This window comes from Mesocricetus auratus, unplaced genomic scaffold (genome assembly GCF_017639785.1).
Source record: "Mesocricetus auratus isolate SY011 unplaced genomic scaffold, BCM_Maur_2.0 Super-Scaffold_100013, whole genome shotgun sequence".
In the NCBI taxonomy this organism is placed as follows: domain Eukaryota; kingdom Metazoa; phylum Chordata; class Mammalia; order Rodentia; family Cricetidae; genus Mesocricetus; species Mesocricetus auratus.
In genome coordinates, this window is record NW_024429196.1 from 2,242,210 (window position 1) to 2,264,891 (window position 22,682).

General features: G+C 40.5%; 1 protein-coding gene across 11 annotated transcripts in view; it reads left to right on the forward strand.

Annotated features, from left to right (window-relative positions):
• The first annotated feature begins 1,294 nt into the window (after positions 1-1,294).
• The window catches only part of Ccdc7 (coiled-coil domain containing 7), a 193,760-nt gene continuing 172,372 nt past the window's right edge, over positions 1,295-22,682 (forward strand). For 6 of the 11 annotated variants that reach the window (XM_040755264.1, XM_040755269.1, XM_040755271.1 and 3 more), the window contains exons 1-6: positions 1,298-1,546; positions 6,283-6,400; positions 7,054-7,266; positions 8,938-8,994; positions 18,312-18,635; positions 19,650-19,739. In XM_040755264.1, coding sequence (XP_040611198.1) covers positions 18,363-18,635; positions 19,650-19,739 — 363 coding nt within the window. In that variant the 5' untranslated portion in view covers positions 1,298-1,546; positions 6,283-6,400; positions 7,054-7,266; positions 8,938-8,994; positions 18,312-18,362. Of the gene's footprint in view, positions 1,547-6,282; positions 6,401-7,053; positions 7,267-8,324; positions 8,421-8,563; positions 8,768-8,937; positions 8,995-18,311; positions 18,636-19,649; positions 19,740-22,682 lie in introns of those variants that run through there. The other 5 variants (XM_040755273.1, XM_040755266.1, XM_040755265.1 and 2 more) reach the window with 5 other exon arrangements.

A 22,682-nucleotide genomic window follows, 5' to 3' on the forward strand; every position in this document is an offset into this window, starting at 1 on the left:
CTTCTTTAATGATATCAGGCAGGAGCTCACTTTCTTGGAACCTGCTATGCAGTTGTGACACACTATTCTAGCATACAGATTCAACTCTTTTCATCCTTTCTCACAGCCAGCATCCTCAGAACAAGGCACAGAAAAGCCAAGCTAACTCCCTCATCACCAGATTTTAATCCCAAAAACTCTAGGTCCTTTTCATGTGTTTCATGATATGCTCTGCAAGTAATAGTTATCATCGGGTGTTTTAGGCTTTCTATCAATAGATAAACCTGCTTCATTGTTACATTTGTGGTTTCAAATGATCTTCCAAAGGTCCTTGAAAAATAAAACTTTCTACACAGAAAACTTCAATAAACTGAACAATGCTTTACCTGACATACTTTAGCAGCCATAAATATCTGTTTATCTATGCATCAACAAATATTTATTAACACATAATCCAAGTCAGTGACCCTATTTCTACCTTATATTTTCATATTTCAAAACAATCCCTGCCCTGCTCATTTTCTACTGTACATGAACAAAATCTCTCTGTTTCTAGAATATCAGCAGTCATTAAAGGTACATACCTACAGTTCCATAATGACATTGCAACATCAGGGCTACTCCTGATGTCAGTCATTAGCACAAGAAACTTCTTAATGAATCACCTCTCCTTTAATATGTTCCAATGTATTTTATTTACTTTGGGTGTTTTGTTGTTGTTGTTGGGGTTGTTTTTTATTTTTGTTTTTTCGAGACAGGGTTTCTGTGTGTAGTCTTGGAACCTGTCACTGGAACTAGCTTTATAGACCAAGCTGGCCTTGAACTCACAGAAGTCTGTCTGCCTCTGCCTCTTGAGTGTTGGGATTAAAGGAGTGCACCACCACTGCCCAGCTTACTTTGTTCTTGTGTGTGTGTGTGTGTGTGTGTGTGTGTGTGTGTGTGTGTATTTGATTTTCTGTGAAAATCTATAGCTATCACCCTGTCTCCTCTTCCACTCTGGAAAGACTACTGCTCCTTGTTTGCTAGAAGGGCAAGGCAAGCTCTCCTTGTCCTCCTCCTCCTCCTCCCCCTCCCTTCCTCCCCCCTCCTCCTCCTTCTTCCCCATTTGACATGTGGCATAGGTGTGCTAGGTTTCCATGATCTCTGGTACCCATACAACTCCCCATAGTTGCTTAGGACACTAAGTAACAAAGCCGGAGGCAGCGGCTTGCATCCTGCGGTCTTTGTTGCATTTTGTGGGCATGAGAGATCTTGATGAGTCAAGCGGCACGCGCCATGCCCTGTGGTCGTTTTTTTGCTTCCCTAGGCGCAAGGGATGGGGTGGGGGCAAGCGCGCGCCCTGTGGTCGGTTGTTACCACCCTGGGCGCAAAGGCCCACCTTTCCCTTTCAGCACAAATGTCTGTTTGTTCTGGGTAGTGCTGTTGTCTGGAGAGTTTGCTGGCTTCTTCCAAAGAGGTCTTGGAGACTCGGAATTTACAACTTTCTCAGGCAAATAGATTCTCACCTTACAGCCTGCCTCCTCAAAGCCAAGCCACCCAGTAAGCCAACCTCCAACATCCTCAGCAGGTATAGCTCTAAGAGGGGAGCAGGTGGGAGGTGCTGCCTTCCTGAACTATAAAGTTGTGCATTAAGCACTTTGGCAAGAGCATCCTTGCTAATTAGTCCTAATATACAACGGCCACCAGAGTTCGTTCCTCCGGCTGCCAATCAAACGCAATTCATTGTTTTCCCAAAATGGCCCCTGCTGACCCCGCCACATTTTTTGTGCACCGTATTTTAGGTTTAAAATGAGTAAATTAATCTGTAGAGGTAAAATCACTAAATGTCTGTTATGATGGTGCTACCTCCTCGGCTGTTAGAAGGAGGGTTACAACTTTGGTATTTATTGGAACTTCATGGATGGATTTGTTAGGGCCTGTTTCTGATAACTAAGTAAGTGTGGTGACCTTTCTTCCACACCCATGTTTGCCCCACAGCCTGTTGTCACGAATTAAGTTTTTGTATCTGTCTGAAGCATGTTGCCATCTTTAGGACCCTTTCCTGTTTCTCAAAGCAGTTGGATCTGCCAGCCAGATGCTGATTTCCACCAGCTCATTCCCATCACTTTGTGTGTGTTTCCTGAGGCTAGTGTAAAAAGGTAGGGCTGACTTTGTGACTTGAAATGGAGTTTATCACCCCCACTTCTGGGGCTAGACACTCAAAGCTCAAAGTCAAGGTGATTCCAGGGCAGGGTCCTCCTGGAGACTCTTAAGGAGGCTGAGTAAGTACTGAACCGCCCTCCTCTGGCGCTTGTTACCAATCATAAGCCATGTCACTCCAGTATCTGCACCACATCCAGCGACATCCTCCTCTCTGGGTGCCTGTGTAAGAAAGCCTTAGATGTGAGGGCTGTTCTGTCTAACATGAACTCAACCTGATGACATCTGCAAAGAGACTTCAACTCCAAACAAGGTCACATTTACAGGTTCTGAATATATTTACGTAAGAACACATTTCAGCTCATAACAACATTCTAACTTTTACTTTTCTTCATTTGCAAACTCCCCTTGACCACATTTCCTCCCTCTAGTAATATAGGCTTTAGTCCCTATTACAGCTAATTTTCACTAGAGTTCTTACATTCATATTCCTTCTCCTTTGTCTCTGACAGTTCTCTAGTAGATTGAAGTCAAGTAGGCATTGGAGTCATTCGTGCTCTGGACGCTGGACTTCCATGATTTGCTCACACATATTTGAGATGTACATCCCTGCGTCTGGGTGTGCGCATTGAAAGTTTTTATAAGGTGCCTCTTAGACCTCTACCAGCTCACAAGTAAAACTGTTTCATTTTTTTACATCTTTACCACAGTTTCCCCTCCCTCCATCCACTCCCAGTCACTTTTTACCTCCCCTCTGCCCCATCTATCCATTCCTCCTCCCTTCAGAAAAGGGCTTTTTAAATTAACAATTGTATCAATACGTATTTGCTGCTTACATTAGAAATCATGCCCAACATTTTTGAGAAATTAGGTCTTGTAAACCTTTATTAAAATGGTTTATTTTAGCCGGGCGGTGGTGGCGCACGCCTTTAATCCCAGCACTCGGGAGGCAGAGGCAGGCGGATCTCTGTGAGTTCGAGGCCAGCCTGGTCTACAAAGTGAGTTCCAGGACAGCATCCAAAGCCACAGAGAAACCCTGTCTCGAAAAACCAAAAAAAAAATGGTTTATTTTATGCTATCACTAATGTTTTAATGAAAAGATTTCATACAATATATTCTGATTATGATTTTCCCTCCCCTAACTCCTCCCAGATCTTCTCACGTCCCATCCACCTACCCAAATTCACATAAGTTGCTGCTTTCTCTCACTAGGAAACAGGCATCAAAAAGATAAAAATAGAATAATATAGGCGGGCGGTGGTGGCGCACGCCTTTAATCCCAGCACTCGGGAGGCAGAGGCAGGCAGATCTCTGTGAGTTGAGGCCGGGCTAGACCAACAGCCTCCAAAACAATACAGAGAAACCCTGTCTCGAAAAACCAAAATAATAATAATAATATAAAAGCGCAGAATAAGGCAAAACAAATGAGAAAAAGAGCCTAAGAAAAAGCACTAGAAAACTATAGATGCAGAAAAATACACATTCACACACAGACAAATCCCATAAAAACACCAACCTGAAAAGCATGGTATAGATGCAAAGGACCTATGAGAGAGACAGAGAGACAGAGAGACAGAGACACAGAGAGAGAGAGAGAGAGAGAGAGAGAGAGAGAGAGAGAGAGAGAGAGAGAGAGAGAGAGAATGCCCTAACAAAATAGTATGAGACAAAGAACCACCAAAACATGCCACTGAGTTCTTCTTGTGTTGGCTAAGGCAGGCATGGGGCTTGCCCTTGGGGGGTTGTATACTCAGTGGGTATACAATTTTTCATTTGTGAGCAATTATCAATATGAGAGAGCTTCTGGGTTTGTGATGGGGGCTCGTGTCCACTTCCCCTGTGAGGCTTGTACATGCTGCCTCAGTCTGTATGAGTTCATGAGTATGTTAGTCCTGGTGTGTTTAGAAAGAAAGCTCCTTTCCCTCGGATCTTAAAATCTTTCTGCTTTCTCTTCCATAGGATTCCCTGAGCCCTGGGCAGTGTGTGTGGGGGGGGGGGGATCTGACTGAGACATCCCATTAGGGATCAATGTTCTGCCTCACTATCTGCATGCTATCCAGCTGAAGGCCATCATTAACTTTTTATTATCCTGTGTTCTGGTCGCTAAGATAATTTGTTGTGTTCATTGATGTTGATATTTCACATGCATGCCTAAACAAGATACAGTGAACGTTTTCCATAATTTCTGGCAAATTAAAGAAATGCTATCAAACTCTTAAAAATATGTTGAATGACCCTCTTAATACTAGATAGTGGGTCTCCAAATCTGAGTAGTATTTGTTATGTTCTAGCCAGTATATCCTTCTGTCTTCTCTCTTTACTTTGCCCATATATAATATAAATTTTTATCTCTATTTTGTTGTTTTTAAGTAGTATTGGTTCTTTGAGACTTTTATATAATGCATTTTGATTGTATTCAACCTGAATTTCTCCCAGATACATCTCCCCTTCCCTAACCCCCTAACTTTGGTCCTCTTTTTAAAAAAACCCATCAAGTCCAATTTGTGCTGCCCTGATACCAGGTACTTTTACTTTGAAAACAGGTATTAGTCTATTATCCTTGGCACTACTGATGGGCATCTTACATATTTCAGAGTATTGTGAGTGCTCTGAATCTTGTGTTAACTTTGGTGTTGGGACTGCTGCTGCTGTTGCTGCTCCTCCTCCCTCTCCTCCCCCTCCTCCGCTTCCTCCTCCCCCTCCTCCCCCTCCTCCTCCCCCTTCTCCTCCCCCTCCTCCCTCCTCCCCCTCCCCCTCCCCCTCCTCCTCCTCCTCCTCCTCCTCTTCTTCTTTACTGTTTCACCTATGTAGCCCAGGGCGGCCTCCAACTCACGATCCTCCCACTGCAGTTTCCCGAATACAGGAATCATGTGTATTTGCCACGGTTAGTTTAATCTTTGTACGTTACTATTTAACTGGTTTATTCTCATTCTCGGTCAATTTAGAACTTTACTTGGTTGTTACCTGAAATGGTGGGAGTGTGGTGTAGAAAGCAGCCAGAAGAGCAAGAATTACCTGATGTTCTTAAACTATACTTTAACCTTCAATGTAAAGTGAAATAGCACAGGTATACAAGGACAACATTAAGGAAAAAAACTTTTAAGAAGGAGAAATGTAGACACTCTCATGGGAAACATTACATTTTAATATTTCTACAAACATGAAAATTAGACAACACCAAATTGAATGACTTACAAAGAAAGACCTTTAAAGGCTTCAAGCTCCTGGACAGCATCCACATCTGTCAGGATAAACTGGACCAAACATCATGGCCACTTGTCAAGTTTGTTCTGTGCAGACAGAGTGGGGAAACAGCCTAGCACAATGGTTCTCAACGTGTGGGTCACACCCCTTTTGGGGGTTGAACCACCCTTTCATAGGGGTCACATTCGAGATATCTGGTATATCAGATATATATACTGTGATTCATACCAGTAGCAGAATTACAGCTATGAAGTGGCAACAAAAACAATTTATGGTTGGAGGCTCACCACAACATGAGGAACTCTGTATCAAAGGGTCTCAACATTAGAAAGGTTGAGGACCATTAGAGCACACTCGAAGGGAAAATGTAGTTCACCACTGAATATTTTTATGCTTATAAATCTTGAGAGAGATTTGAGAGAACTCCCAACAAGACTTGTGTGGTTCCTAGGTTGGGGTTAAATGACTAGGAACAAAGAAAAAGAAGCCAACAATTCTAATCGTAGAGCTGGTATGGTCCAGCCAGCATTGTTTACAGCTCCCAGCCAGAACCTACCTTGTCACCTGGGATTTTATTACCAAATTCGGGTGTGCCTGAAGGTGATGGGATAATCTGATTACTTCCATTACTCTCCATATCAATCTGCCATAATTCTATTCTGTACATTCAGCTTCCCATGTTGCCTCCACAGCAAGATGAACACTGTTTAAGGCATTGTCGATGGGAACTGTCCTTCTACAGTGGTAGGCAAGCCTGATGTACATGTAAGGCAGCTCTGGCTTTGAGTGGTTACTTAAGAAGTCAACTCTGTCATGTTGATGCTGACTGTAATAGAGCCCAGCTTCCCATTTACCTTCTCAAGTTGTTTTTATTTACTCCAGTCTTTCCTTCATTATGTTTGGGCATTTCCTGGAGTGGGCCTTTCTGACTAGATTTTGTTGCTCTGATTCTTCCTTGAGGGCATCCAGATCCTCGAGAGCCAAGTGTGTTCACATCAAACCAACACAGCACACAATACAGGCCTTGCCTCCAGGATGATGACAGCTCAGAGGGGAAAACAGATCTTGTAGCACCACCGTAAGTAGTCTTCCTTGATAAAAGAATGGTTTCTAGTTGCATAGAATCCTCTTGGTCCTCGGTGTTGTACTGGAGCCTAAGGCCAGAGGCTCAGTGTTAAATAAAGACTTGCTGCTTGAGCCGTTCTTGGACTTCTCCAGCTGTCCTGCAGGCAAGCTGACTGCAGTAATCTCTTTGAGATTTTTCCTTTATTCCTGTTCTCGGTGGGTAGAGATGCCAGGTTCATATCTTTGCCAACTTGGAGCAGCCTTCCAGCACGAAAAATCCTGAACTGGATCCTTCTGATCACTCCCATTCAGGGGTGAAACTGACTAGATTCCTGAGAGCTGGTAAACAGAGCCTAGGGAAACTGGACCTCAGATGAGTGGGGAAGTCACATGGACATGGTCAAGGGGCTGGTAATTGGAATGGATAAATCCCTTAGTAGGAAGTTAAGAGGAGAGGATCAACTGTTATCCACTAAGGACAAAGAACTGAGGCAAGAATGAATCTCAGTCTTGTCTTCTGGGAGTGCTGCAGGAGCTGGGGAAGAACACACTTTGGGATGCAGAGGCGGGACTTCCGGTGGAGGGTGGAACTAGAAAGAAACTTCCCTTGGAAAGGGAGAAGAGGAGGAGCAGAGCAGGCAGTAACTCCCCATTCCCTGTCTTTAGAGGTGGCAGGAGAGGGCTCCAGCTACTACAACCCCACACTGCATGAGTGCCCAGAAAATGCCAAGGCAGGGAAGCTGGTTGGGATTCGAGCTGATCATCTCTCTGTGGCCACTCCTCTGAGTTTGAAGAGAGCCCTACTTAGAGCATCAAGTCAAAATGAACCATCCTGTGCCTGGAGCAACTACAGCCTTGCTGGACTCTTGATGATGAGAGGTGACCACTGCTTGGTGGGCTTGAATCACTGCTAGTTTGGAGCATCCTGGCCCTGAGAAACTGCTCAGCCCACACAGGCCACTCCCACTACAGCCCTTTTCTTTCAGGGCCTACAATGACTGAGCTGGTGGTGGCAGGGGCTTGGACTCTAGCCTCAGGCCATGGCTTCAGCCCCAGCTCCCTCTTTTGCTGGTTTATTCTTTGAAGCATGTTTATTTGTTAGCCCTTAATGAGTTTGAAATTTAGATAAAATATATAATCGTTTGAGAAGAAATATTAAATGGTATCATTGATCCTTTTTTCCCCTCCTTTTTAGGTTTCATGTTCTTTCTGAAAATTGTTTTTAGTTTTCCTTTTTAGATGTTTCCATTTCTTTCTGATGTGCTTTGTGTTTTTGTTTGTTTCCTATTGGCATCCTGAGAACATTTTTTATCTGTACATTATAATACTCTTTAGGTCTGAGAAACACTTCTTTATTATTTGTTGGAGTATTTCTTCCGATATGTTCCACCTTTCTCTTCCTTTGGGTCTCTCATTATCTGTCTATTGGCATTTGCATAGTTCGAGGTATGTCTTTGGTTTGTTCTTCATTTCTCTACTTTTTCTCTGTATTGCTCTGCTTTTGTGTTGTATGCTGCTCCTATCCTAGCATCTCGGTGTGATTAGTCATCATACTAACCTGCTCTGCAGACATGTGGTCAGTCAGTCACACTGTCCATTTTGGTTCATACCATTTCCATTTGGGACTTTTTGTTTTCAGTGAGTTTTTAACTTTTTACTTGGTTTGGTTGATGTTTAACAGACAGCTATAAAAACAGGCCAGAGCTGGGTTCATTATTATTCTTTGTTCCTTTAGCTCCAACAAACCATAGCCTACATCCCTAGATGGGCTTTGGTCCCAGTGATCAAAGTTAGGTCTCGTGTTTAAAGAAAGCTGGGGAAGAAAGCACTTCTACATTTGGGGTGTCCATTATGTAGTCACAATTCTACTTGGCTTTGAAGATACTTCTACTGAAAGAAGGCAGTTCTAGAACATTCTGGTTTCCATTTTTCTGGAACCTAGGCTCATTGGCAATGGTTGTGTGTTATTTAACTTGTGAAGATTAAATAACTCAGCTCTTCAGAGAGTCTCCCAGGTCTCTGGGAGAAGAGATGTATGTACTGCTGAGAGAGGGTATTTGGAGAGATCTTTGAGTATTCTACTGAGAATGGTTGCCTCTAGTGAACTGAGTAGCTTGCTGTCTTGGCAACAGTTTGTACAGATCAAAAGTTCAGTTTCAAGCTGAGAGCCTCTGAGGCCGAACAAGGGTTTTTTATTCCCACCACCTCTTCAGTTTGCTGCTCTTGGCAGAAGGTCAAGAGGGCAGGCAAAGAGATGATAGGGCCTTTCAAGTTTCTGATCACCTATCATTTGCATCAGGGGCAAGGCATTTCAGTATATCTCTTCCTGAATGATTTATCGAGGTGCTCTAGTGTTCCCTCTCCCTGAGGCATTGGGAAGGTGAGTCTCCAAGTAATGCAGAAACTGAGACTGAAAGAATATATGGCCAGTGAAAGGGGCAATTGCCCAGTTGAATCATGAGTTAAAATTCTAATTTATCAAGATCTTGAATCTGAAGGCTGCCACATCTAACAGAGTCTTGTTTTTTGTTTTTGTTTTTGTTTTTTTAGGAATAAGACCTCGTGAATAGGTTGAAACAGCCAGTTTCCAACGTCAGAGCCATCCAGGTAAGTAGGTGTATTTGTATTTTATCAACAACTCTGTGGCTTCTGGTCTGATTCCTTAGTAAGTCATAACAACTGTAGTTGTTCATCTCTAACTGATTATTAACTTTAAGAAGAAAAGACAGTTCTTCCTTATCAGACTTAGGAGGCAGATTTGAGAAAGGACTATAAAACTGATGGGTATAACTGAGAGACATAGCTACTTTTGATTGCTCTGAATCGTGAGGCAATCAAAGTTCATAAATGAGAATTACATTCTACAAAATGTATTAGATTCACAAGAACACATTATGTCCTTTATGAAGAACCAGAGAGAAGTTCCAGAAGGCTCCAAAATAACAATGCATAGGAAACACTACTTAATCTGATTTGATCAGTATATCTGGTATGCATGTATTAAAATATACTACTAAAATATAATGTTCCCCATAAGGATATATGGCTATTACAAGTTAATTAAAATATAGTATGTTTGTCTATATAGGATTTTTATATATCCATTGATAGAGAATAGAACATTACATTTTCATTTTTATAGTCAACTGATGCATGACTATGGCAATAGGTCACAATTTGCTTGACTCATTTGTTTCAAATATATCTGTTTGGGCAGGAGGTTTAACTCAGTACTAGGGCACACAAATAGTATGTGTAAAGTTCTGAATTCAATTCCTAGCATTGATAAAATAAAATAAATCTCTCTTTAAACAATGACTTAAGTCCTTCCAAAGTCTTCCAAAGCCTATTAATTTTCCTCATGCTATTCTAACAAATTCTTTGGTTGCTTAAACTGACTTAAGTGTCATCCACAAAGAGACAGAGAAGCAGGCATTTTAAAATGTAGATACAATATGAAAATAACTTTCAGTATTGATTTTTACCCAAGACTTAATCTGTTGTTTCTTTTGAGGGCTCCAAGTTTGACTGTCAAATAGTTCCCAGCCTGAGACTCTGTGTACAATACTTTACTTTCAAATTCTGTTTTCCTTTTGTCAGCACAGAATCTAGCTGTGCTTTCTCTGAAGAAATTTCTTCCCTTTCTGGAATTTTCTGATCGCTGCAGGGCATGCAGTGCTTCTCAAGTATTGTAATTCTAATGTACCAAACACAACATAAACACAATCATAAATTGCCAATGGAGCTTTAGAGTGGTGTGTGAATATTTGGCTAGGTTGTGAACATAACATTGAAGGTTTGAGAAATTCTAGTATATACAGTAGTGGGGAAGGGTGCTGGTGAAACAGATCTTTACTTGTCATGACTAATGCATACCCTTAAATTGATGGAGTTCTTAAGTGGCAGGATGGATACCAGTCTCTGGAAACCTGTCACTGAGCAAGTTCAAGGAGGGGCCTATGCATTTGGCAAGGATTCCCTTCCACATGTCCACATTCAGCATTCTGGTATCTCCATCTGGTGAGTTTCTGATATATGCTGACAATGGCAGTGGGCATTATTTTGTTGCCTGGATCTGTGAACCTTGAGTCATTGAATCTTCTCTTTTACATGGTATTCAAATAGTAGCTTGGACTCTGAAACAGACTGCAGTCCTGAATTCAGCTTGTGCTGGTGCAGAAACATGGAAAAGGACTTCCTGCTGTTTTACCCCTCTGGACCTCCATTTTCAAACCTGTGAAATGGAGGTAATAGTAGTTCTGTTTATGAATTAGCAAATGAGACCTCCAAAATAGCATAGTAAACTGTCATTGGAGACCAGCCATTATTCTATTTATGACCACAAGGGTAGTTTGTATCAGAGTTGCTGCACTCCAGGCTCTTGAAGTGCTAAACAGAAAATTTCCTTTTTATTTTTCAAAACACTATCAAGCAGCTTTTTCATTCTTTCCTTTTAAAGCTAAAAGTGTTTGATTTTTCTTCCTTAGTGCCCTCTGGCTCACATAAATCTCCACTGAAAATTCACTACCATTTTATTTGCTAAATTTGACCATGATATATTCTAAGTTCTGCAATATTTATTTATTTATTTATTTTGGTTTTGTTTTGCATTTCCCTGATAAGAAGTTATGTCTGGCATGTTTATGTACTATAGCTTTAATGTATTATTGACTGGCCATTTTAAGAACTTTTTGAGAAATGCCTCTTTTTTTTTTTCTTTTAATTTTAAATAGCTTCTTTTACATGTCAATCCCAGTTCCCTCCCCCTCCCCTCCTCCCACAGCCTCCCACCATTCCCCCCCAGCCTCCCACCCTATTGCCAATTCCTTCCACATGGGGGATATCTAGAGTCTGTCATTTCACTCCTGGTAGGGTTCAGGCACTCCCCTAAGAGTCCAGGCTGAGAGAGCATCCCTCTTTGTGTTATGGACACATGATGCCTGTTTGTATTCCAGGGATAAACACTGGTCCACTGCTCAGGGCCCCATAGGTTGCCCAGGCCTCCTCACTGACACTCACATTTGGGGGGTCCAGATCAGTCCCATGCTGGCCTCCCAGCTGTCGGTCTGGGGTCCAAGAGCTCCCCCCCTGTTCAGATCAGCTGTATCTGCTGATTTTGCCAGCCAATTCTTTGCCAATTTGCTCATCGCCTCTCTCTCTCTGTCACTAGGTTCCTTTGGTTCAGTTCAGTGTTTAACCGTGGGTGTTTGCCTCTGCTTCCATCAGTCACTGGATGAAGGCTCCAAGATGGTTATAGACATCAAGTTAATTATCAGGAATGGGCATTCGAGGTGGTCTCTCCACTATTGCTTAGCTTGCCAATCGGTGTCATCCCTTTAGATCACTAGAGGTCACACTGGTACCTGATCTGTCTTTTAACCTATGATTCCCTCTTCCCCCTATTTTACCTCCTACTCCTGTTCCCCCATGACCTACTCTCTCTTCCTCTTATCCCCCTCTCTTCTTCCCAGCTCCCACTCCCCCCCTCCCCTCGCTGTGTTCCCAATCTGTTCAGAAGATCTTGTCTCATTCCTCTTCTCTTGGGTACCATGCATATCTCTTAGGTACTTTCGGGTTTCCCAGACTCTCTGTCAGTGGAAGTGCAGACTGGCACTATCCTGATCCATGTCTAAAATCCATATATGAGTGAGTACATACCATACTTGTCTTTTTGTGACTGGGTTACCTCACTCAGGATGGTTTCTTCCAGTGCTATCCATTTACCTGCGAATTTCAAGATTCCATTTTTTTTTCTGCTGAGTAATACTCCATTGTGTAAATGTACCCCATTTTCTCTATCCACTCTTCAGTTGAGGGGCATCTAGGTTGCTTCTAGGTTGCTTCCAGTTTCTGGCTATTACAAATAATGCTGCTATGAACATAGTGGAGCAGATGTCCTTGTTGTGTGAATTTGCATCTTTTGGAAATATGTCTAAGAGTGGAATTGCTGGGTCATGTGTTAGGTTTATTCCCATTTTCCTGAGGAATCTCCATACTGATTTCCAAAATGGCTGTATGAGTTGGCACTCCCACCAGCAGTGGAGGAGTATCCCCCTCTCTCCACATCCTCTCCAGCATAAATTGTCATCGGTGTTTTTGATTTTAGCCATTCTGACAGGAGTAAGAAGGTATCTCAAAATTGTTTTGATTTGCATTTCCCTGATGGCTAAGGATGTTGAGCACTTTCTTAAGTGTCTCTTGGTCATTTTAGCCTCCTCTATTGAGAATTCTCTATTTAGTACTGTATCCCACATTTTAATTGGATCCTTTGGTGTTTTGGAGACTTGCTTCTTGAGTTCTTTGTAAATTTTGGAGATTAGCCCTCTGTGAGATGTGGTGCTAGTGAATATCTTTTCCCATTCTGTGGACTGCCTTTTTGTCTTGTTGACTGTGTCCTTTGCCTTACAGAAGCTTTTTAGTTTTATGAGGTCCCATTTGTTAATTGTCGATCCCAGTGTTTGTGCCACTGATGTTATGTACAGGAAGTGGTATCCTGTACCAACTCGTTGAAGAGTATCTCCCACTTTCTCTTCTAAAAGTTTCAGTGTGGCTGGATTTATGTTGAGATCTTTGATCCATTTGGACTTAAGTTTTGTACAAGGCGATAGACATGGATCTCTCTGCAGTCTTCAGCATGCCAATACCCAGTTGTGCCAGTACCGTTTGTTGAAGATGCTTTCTTTTTTCCATTGTATAGTTTTAGATTCTTTGTCAAAATTCAAGTGTTCATAGGTGTGTTGGTTAAAATCAGGGTTTTCATTGGTCTACCTGTCTATTTTTGTGCCAATACCAAGCTGTTTTCAGGACTATAGCTCTATAATAGAGCTTAAAGTCAGGTATGGTGATGCCTGCTGAAGTTCCTTTATTGTATAGGGTTGTTTTGGCTATCGTGGGCCTTTTGTTTTTTCATATAAACTTGATTATTGTTCTTTCAAGGACTGTGAAGAATTGTGCCGGAATTTTGATAGGGATTGCGTTGAATCTGTAGACTACTTTTGGCAAGATTGCCATTTTTATTATGTAGATCCTACCAATCCAAGAGCATGGGAGATCTTTCCATTTTCTGGTATCCCCTTTGATTTCTTTCTTTAAAGACTCAAAGTTCTTGATATACAGGTCTTTCACTTCCTTGGTTAACATTATCCCCAGATATTTGATGCTATTTATTGCTACTGTAAAGGGTGATGTTTCTCTGATTTCTTTCTCAGCCACTTCATCATCTGTATATAATTGGGCCACTGATTTTTTTGAGTTAACCTTGTATCCTGCCACTTTGCTTAAGGTGTTTATCAGCTCTCTGAGTTCCCTTGCGGGGTTTTTCATGTCACTTATGTAAACTATCATATCATCTGCAAATAGTGAAAGCTTGACTTCTTCTTTTCCTATTTGTATCCCCTTGATCTTCTTTTGTTGTCTTATTGCTGTAGCTAGAACTTCAAGTACAATATTGAAGAGATATGGAGAGAGTGGACAGCCTTGTCTTGTTGCTGATTTTAGAGGAATTGCGTTGAGTTTCTTTCCATTTAGTTTGATGTTGGCTGTTGGTTTACTGTATATTGCTTTTATTATATTCAGGAATGTTCCTGTTATCCCTGATCTCTCTAGGACCTTTATTATGAAGGGGTGCTGGATTTTGTAAAGGCTTTTTCAGCATCTAGTGAGATGATCATGTGGGTTTTTTTTCGCAGTTTGTTTGTATGGTGGATTATATTGATAGATTTTTCTAATGTTGAACCATCCCTGCATTCCTGGGATGAAGCCTACTTGATCATGGTGGATGATTTTTCTGATGTGTTCTTGAATCCGATTTGCTAGTATTTTATTGAGTATTTTTGCATCGATGTTCATGAGGGAAATTGGTCTATAGTTCTCTGTCTTAGTTGTGTCTTTGTGTGGCTTGGGTATCAAGGTAATTGTAGCCTCATAAAAAGAGTTTGGCAGTGAGCCTCCTGCTTCTACTGTGTGGAATACTTTGAGGAGTATTAGAATTAGCTCTTCTTTGAATTTCTGGTAGAATTATGCACTAAAGCCATCTGGGCTTGGGCTTTTTTTTGGTTGTGAGACTTTTGATGACTGCTTCTATTTCATTAAGGGTTATAGGTCTGTTTAGATTATTTATCTGCTCTTGATTTAGTTTTGGCAAGTGATATCTATCCAGGAAATTGTCCATTTCCTTTAAATTTTGAATTTTGTGGAGTACAGATTTTCAAAGTATGCTCTGATGATTCTCTGGATTTCCTCAGTGTCCGTTGTTATGCCTCCCTTTTCATTTCTGATTTTGTTAATTATCATGCTCTCTATCTGTCTTTTGGTTAGTTTGGACAGAGATTAGTCTATTTTGTTGATTTTCTCAAAGAACCAACTGTTAGTTTCATTGATTCTTCCCACTGTTTTCCTGGTTTCTACTTGATTGATTTCAGTCCTCAATTTGATCATTTCCTGGCATCTGCTCCTCCTGGGTGAGTTTGCTTCTTTTTGTTCTAGAACATTCAGCTGTGCTATTAATTCTCTAGTATGAATGTTCTCCAGGTTCTTCATGTGGGCACTTAGTGCTATGAACTTTCCTCTCAGCACTACTTTCAAAGTGTCCCATAAGTTTGCATATATTGTGTCTTCATTGTCATTGAATTGCAGGAAGTCTTTCATTTCTTTTTTTTTCGTTTTTTTTTTTTTTCGTTTTTTGGTTTTACGAGACAGGGTTTCCCTGTATTGTTTTGGAGGCTTTCGGTACAGCCTGGCCTCGAATTTACAGAGATCCGCCTGCCTCTGCCTCCTGAGTGCTGGGATTAAAGGCATGCGCCACTACCGCCTGGCCTGATTTCTTTTTTTTTTTTTATTTCTTCCTTTACCCAGGGATGGTGCAGTTGTGCATTGTTCAGTTTCCGTGAGGCTGTGGGGTTTCTGTGATTTGTGTTATTGTTGAATTCTAATTTTAATGCATGGTGGTCTGATAAGATACAGGGGCTTATTCCAATTTTTTTGTATCTGTGGAGATTTGCTATGTTTCCTATTATGTGGTCAATTTTAGAGAAGGTTCCATGTGGTGCCGAGAAGAAGGTATATCCCTTTGTGTTTGGGTAGAATGTTCTATAGATGTCTGTTAAACCCAGATGGGCCATAACTTCTATTAGTTCTTTTGTTTCTTTGTTAAGTTTCTGTCTGGAGGTCCTGTCTAGCGGTGAGAGCGGAGTCTCCTACTATTAGTGTGTGAGACTTTATGTGCAATTTGAGCTTTAGTAATGTTTCTTTCACAAATGTAGGTGTCTTTGTATTTGGGGTGTAGAAGTTTAAAATTGAGACTTCATCTTGATGGACTTTTCCTTTGATGAATATGAAATGTCCTTCTTCATCTCTTTTGATTGATTTCAATTTGAAGTCTAGTTTGTTAGATATTAGGATTGCTACACCCGCTTGTTTCTTGGGTCCGTTTATTTGGAAAATCTTTTCCCAACCCTTTACTCTGAGATACTGTCCGTCTTTGATGTTGAGATATGTTTCTTGTATGCAGCAGAAGGATGGGTTCTGTCTTTGTATCCATTCTGCTAATCTGCGTCTTTTTTTTTTTCTTCTTCTTAATCTGCGTCTTTTTATAGGCAAGTTGAGGCCGTTGACATTGAGGGATATCAATGACCATTGATTGATGATTCTTGTTTGTGCTTGATTTATTGATAGTGAAGTTATTTTGTGTAGTTCCTCCTCCCTTTTTCTTTTGGTATTTTGTAAAGTGGGATTATATATTGCCTGTGTTTGTGAGTGTAGTTATGTTCCTTGGATCTAGGTTTTTCTTCTAGCACTTTCTGTAGAGCTGGATTCATGGATATATATTGTTTAAATCTGGCTTTGTCATGGAATATTTTGTTTTCTCCGTCTATGGTAATTGAAAGCTTTGCTGGATATAGTAGTATGGGCTGGCATCCTTGTTCCCTTAGTGTTTGTAGGACATCTGTCCAGGATCTTCAGGCTTTCATCATTCCATTGAGAAGTCAGGTGTAATTCGGATAGGTCTGCCTTTATATGTTACTTGGCCTTTTTCTTTAGCTGCTGTTAATATTTTCTCTTTATTCTGTAGGTTTGATGTTTTGATTATTATATGGTGAGGTGCCTTCTTTTTCTGGTCCAGCCTATTTGGTGTTCTGTAAGATTCTTTTATTTTCATAGGCATATCCTTCTTTAGGTTAGGGAAGTTTTCTTATATGATTTTGTTGAATATGTTTTCTGTACCTTTGAGCTGTATTTCTTTGCCTCCTTCTATACCTATTATTCTCAGGTTTGGCTTCTTCACAGTGTCCCATATTTCCTGGATATTTTGTGTTAAGGATTTGTTGGTTTTGAGATTTTCTTTGGTTGACGACTGTATATCCTCTAATGAGTCTTCAACACCTGAGATTCTCTCTTCTATCTCTTGTATTGTATTGGTGATACTTGCATCTGTAGTTTCTGATCATTTACCCAGCTTTTCCATTTCCAGCATCCCCTCGTTCTGTGTTTTCTTTATTGTTTATATTTCAGCTTTCAATCCTTCAACTGTTTGAGTTGTTTCCTTCATTTTTTGGTTGTTTTTTCTTGGTACTCTTTAGATTCTTTGAGAGATTTGTTTATTTCTTGAATCCCCCCCCCCATTTCATGGATCTTTTTGTTTGTTTTTTCTTCTATTTCTTTAAGGGATTTCTTCGTTTCTTCTTTGAGGGTCTCTATCATCTTCATAAAATGATTTTTAAGGTCTGTCTCCTCTGCTTCGTCTATGTGGTGCTTTTCAGGTCTTGCTGGCGTTGGTTCCCTAGATTCTGGTGGAGTCATGTTGGTCTTTCTATTGCTGAGTGAGCTCTTATTCTGTCTTCTTCCCATCTCTTCTTCCATTGGGTCCTGGTGGGGTCTTTCTGTCTCCACTGGTCTCCTTCCTTCCTGAAGCTGAAGCTGGGGATGCTGACACTAAAGCTTAAGCTGAAGGTGGGGTCGCCGGAGGTTGGGGCCTGGAAGGGAGTTTGGGGTCTGAAGCTGGGATCGCTGGAGTATTTAATAATCCTGTTCCAATTTCATATCTGAAATATTTTCACTTACTTCATCCCTCACTCATACAAAATACTATAAATTTTAAAGACAAATAAATGATAACACTTGGAACAAGTAGCATAGAAAAGAAACAAGATATACAGAAAAAAATTTCTTTATTGAAATCCCAACTACAACCCTTCCTGGTTGTTCGAGTTGTCCTGTGACCAGCTTCTCTGAGATCAGTTTAATCACATGCCAAATGGGAATGGCGGTGTTTGTAAAGGGTGCATTTTAGCTTAATAATGGGTCTTTTCACTGTTATGTTTCCATACTTGAGTTTAAAAATTTCTATTTTTTTATTTCACTTGTCATCAAAGATAGACGAATAATAATGACAGCTCCTCCCTGAAGAGATTTGGTATATGGTTCAGTTATTTTTGCATTTCTAAAACAAATTACCTGCCATGAGTACCCACTGAAAGGAAGGACCTACTTGGCTCACAAATTCAGAAGGTTCAGCCCACAGTCATGTAGTTGCATGCATCTGAGTCTATAAAAAGTCACACTTTATGATGGGAAACCCGTGGAAAATGAGGCTGGTCACACTGGTGACAGGAAGCAGAAATGTGAAATTGAGGACCAGGTGTAAACCTGCAAAGTCAGCATTCATTTATCAACATCCTACAGCTAGGCCACACCTCCTAAAGTTTCAGCCACCTCGCAAAATAGTGACATCATTTGGGAAACAAATACCCAGGACATGAGCCTGTACAGAACTGTTCATAGTTACACCATAATAACAATATCATTTTAGCAGCCTGCTACAGTACACTAATGATAAGACATGAATTTCACCAGAATAACTTTTTTCTTGGGTAATTAAATGAATGGTGTGGGATTTTTCTTTGAATCTCTTAATGTTTTATTCACAGGGAGGTAATGAACTTTTCATATGTAATTTGGAAGCCAAGTCAACCACAAAAATGAAGCGGGCAAAGAATCTATCAACCATTAGTAAGAAACTTACAAGTGTTCCAGAATTACCTTATAAAAAGGGATTACTTAATTCATCACCTAAGTTAAAAGAAAAACGTAATGCCAAGGCACAGCATGATAAAATCGAACCAATGGTCCTAAGGTCTCCACCCACAGGAGAATCACTCATGCGGTATGCCTTGCCTATACCATCGAGGAAGACAGAGGATTTAATACCTAAAGATGAAATGGTCAGGAGGATTGCTAAACATCTGAAGTTGGTAAGATGTATGCTGTGTCTTCTATTGTGGTAATTCCCAAGATGGTCACTAGCTGGGAGATTTGTTGTTACCCTGAAAGAGAATCAGCTGTAATTAGGATGGACTCCATATATCATTATACCAATGATAAAATTTATTACATCCAGCAAGTGGAGGGAGATTAGAAGGAAAACAGGCCCAGGGATGTGAGTGTCCTCTGACTGAAATCATATGAGGTATGCTTCATTCCTCATGTAATAAATCATGATGACTCAAATAGGATGGGTACTAGAAGATATCATTAAAAACTAAGTGCCCAGAGGGGTGGAAACCTAAAGTGTTCTCTGTCAAGTATGTATTAGAATTCCACAATCCAAAAGAAAGCAGTTCAGCATAAAGCACAGTCTGGGATAAAGACCATTCTTCTAGTTTCTTGAAAGCAAAATTCCTAACTGCCAGGCTATCTTTGCAAGCAGGGATTTATGGGTATAGGCATCTGTCAGCTGTTAATTCTTGTCTGCACTTCAACATTATAACATTTAATGCTTCTCTTAAGTTTCTTTTTACATAATGATTGACAGTAAGATTGTAAACAGGCTTTTAAGTAAGAATAAGGAGAGAGGACACAATATGAAAAATTATAATTCATCATGTTTCTAAGATACCTGATCAGTTTGTTATCTGGGAGAATGTCTTTTAGAGTTTATTGCTTTCTGCTCTTTATATTTCTTTTTTATTCATGCAATCTCCAGAGGAAAATCAGAGTTTGAGGAAAACTCTGCTATTCATAGGCATGTCTTTTCTCTTTTAGCTACTTATCTGCATAGAAAAGACAGAGTTTTGGGGTATCCCCATCGCAAGGAAGCAGGATTTGGCACCATTGTGCAGGCATCTTCTAAAAACGTGATGAGCCAAATGGGTAGAACGTTGACATTCCTGCCACTGGAAATAAAGTGACATCTATACAGTCATAGTGTGATTGCTTTAGCATTTTGACTGTGTGACAAATTCAACTTGATTTTCATTTTTTTGAAGGTTGTTACTGCTTTGGAAGACACATATGGAGTTGTTGATGAAAATCGAGAAAGAACATCAGTGAAACTTAAGGAAGGAGTAGCTTTATCTGTATGTGCATATATTGCCTTTGGAATCTACACAACACACTGTCTTAATGGCCCACTATACATACAAAGATCCTCTTGAGACACTTGACAGAAGTGTGCTAATGTTTCCAGCCTCTGCCAACTCCTGTCTTATCTGTAGTCTACCTTTTACAATCTTGCCTCTGTGGTGAGTTTTAAATATGAGATTGGATACATTGCCTGAGTTGGCTATAAGAAAGTATTGCACCAGCAAAATGGGTCAGTAGGTAAAGGTGCCTGCCACCAACACTGATAAACTTGAGTTCAATCCTTGAAACCTACATGGTGGAGGGAGAGGGCCAACCCTTTTAAGTCATACTCTGACATCCACAGATATACTTTTGTAAGCAATCATGACCCCCCCATAAATCCCCACACACAAAGATAAATAATAAAATATAATTTAAACACACTGTTTTCTAGCCTTTAAATGTAGAAAAACCAAAAGTTTTTAAGATTTGGCAAATATCTTTGTTGTACATATTGTTGTATTGTAGCTATTAACATAACAGCATGGTTCTCATTCAGTTGGTTGGTTTTTGTTTTATTTGGGTTTCATTTCTTGCTTGTTTTAATTTCTAAGGTGCCTTTTAAATTTTGTTTATGTGTATGTGTGCCTGTCTCTGTAGGCAGAGATTCTCTGTCTAAATGCTTGGCTCAGGTTTGTTACTAGCTAACTGTTATAACTTAAGTTAACACATTTTTATTAATCTACATTTTGCCACATGGTTTCCCTCTTGTAGTGGAGAGCTCACGTACCCAAGATACTGGCCACGCCTGTTTGGGGCATGGACAGAGGGACATGGAATAGGCAAGAGATATATAGGAGGAAGAAAAAGTAAGATCTCTCTCTTGGGTGCTGGCTGTGCTTCGGAGAGTAGAGTGCTCCCCTTTAAGGGATTTCTATATTAATAAAATATCCTAGATCCCCTTTTTTCCCATTGCACTGTTTCCTTATCACCGTCTCTTTCATCTTGACTTCGTGTTTCCTCTCCATGACCAGCTGGTGACTCCTCTGACTCCACCCTTCTTCTTCCCAGTGTCCGTAGTCTGGTTTTCCTGTCTAACCTTATCCTGTCCGGCAGCTGGCCAGTCAGCTTCTTATTAAACCAATTCACAGTGACATATTCACACAGTGTAGAGGAATAGTCCACATGTATGTATGTGTGAATGTGCACATATGTAGTGGTATCTGCAGAGTCCAGAAAAAGATATTGGAGCTAAAGTGACAGGAGGTTATGAGCCACCCATTGCAGTTTCTGGGAACCGAATTCTAGTCTTTTGCAAGAACACCTGGAACTCTTAACTGCTGAGCCTTTTTTGTTTTTTGTTTTTTGTTTTTTTTTGTTTTTTGCTTTTCAAGACAGAGTTTCTCTGTGGCTTTGGAGTCTGTCCTGGAACTGGAACTAGCTCTTGTAGACCAGGCTGGTGTTGAACTCACAGAGATCAGCCTGCCTCTGCCTCCCAAGTGCTGGGATTAAAGGCATGCACCACCACCACCCAGCTGCTGAGTCTTCTTGCTGGCCCTGTTTTACATACATTTGTCTCAACCTTACATTTGCACTTGAATTTTTTAACTTTTATGCATTTGCTATTGTTCTGTGTTGGCTGTGTTGCAGATGTATTGACCTGGGGTGAGCACCCTATGCTCAGGTGTTCTTTGCATTCTGGACAGTTATGAGTTTCTGTGATGGTCTCCCATCAGCTACAAAAAGAAGCTTCTTTGATGAGGGGTGAGAGCTTCACCCCTCTGTGTATGTAAGGATATGTACTAGAATGATGCAGTTAGAACTTATAATATTTAGGAATGCAGCAGTAGGTCATTCTCCTCTAGGGTCCATGGTATCACCAGCCACAGGTAGTTGTCTGGTTTGTGGTACTTGGCATGCATTCTGTTCAACTTATAAGGCCTTAAATTCAAATACGTTACTTTGGGTTACCCCAGAATATAAGTGACACTATTGTACCTTTCAGGATATCTGACCAGTATGATCATTGTTGTAAGACTGGAAATTTTAAACTGTCATCATCACCAGCAGTAATAGTAGTAGCTGTATGTTGTTATTGCAAACAAAAATGAAGTTCTGTTAGTATAAAAGAAAGCATCAATGTGTGATATTCAATAAGTAGTATACATGTAGGAGTCAGCTTCTCTCACATCCATTGTCATGATTCTTGATAATTTCCTTATCTGTGTAGAACTGCCCATGTAATATGGCATTTTATTTCACTGAATTTGATTACTCCACTAATAGTCTTCTATTTCACCTCAAATGCTGGAAAGGTGTCAGTTCCTTAGCTTATTTCAATGACCCTGACCTCGGAATAACTCCTTCTTTGTTCCCCTGTAGTCTGTTTAACATTACAAAAGAAGTTCTTCAGTTTCCCTAGGACCTGCCAATTTTGTGTCCCAAGTTATCGTTTCTCAACTAGCTTAAGTTACATAGTACACAAGTTATTATTGTCACTCCTCAGCATATCTGCTAAACTCTCTTTTTTTCTTCTGTCTGGTGTACTGCTCTTATTTGGGCAAACTTTGTCAAATTGGTCTCTATTTTGTGGCAATTGACTGTAGTGGTGTGATGGAATGAACTGTCATTAAATTTGTGACTGGTAACTCTTCTTCTCCCCTATTTTCCTAGTCTTCTGGATGATTCTTCCAGTGTTTTGTTCATTTGGTTTTGTTTGGGGGGGGTGTTTATTTTTGTTTTTTCTGCTTTGCTTTGTTGTTGTTGTTTGGTCTAAAGTATGGTTGAAAAGCACTCTACCACTTCTTTAAGTTTTTGAGGGCTGGCAAGATGATCAGTGAGTAAAAGTGCTTGCCACCAAGCCTACTGACCTGGGTTCAATCCTTGGAACACACATGAAGAACAATCTCATGTTCTTAGACCTCTGCATATGTAATATGACATGTGTGAACACAGAC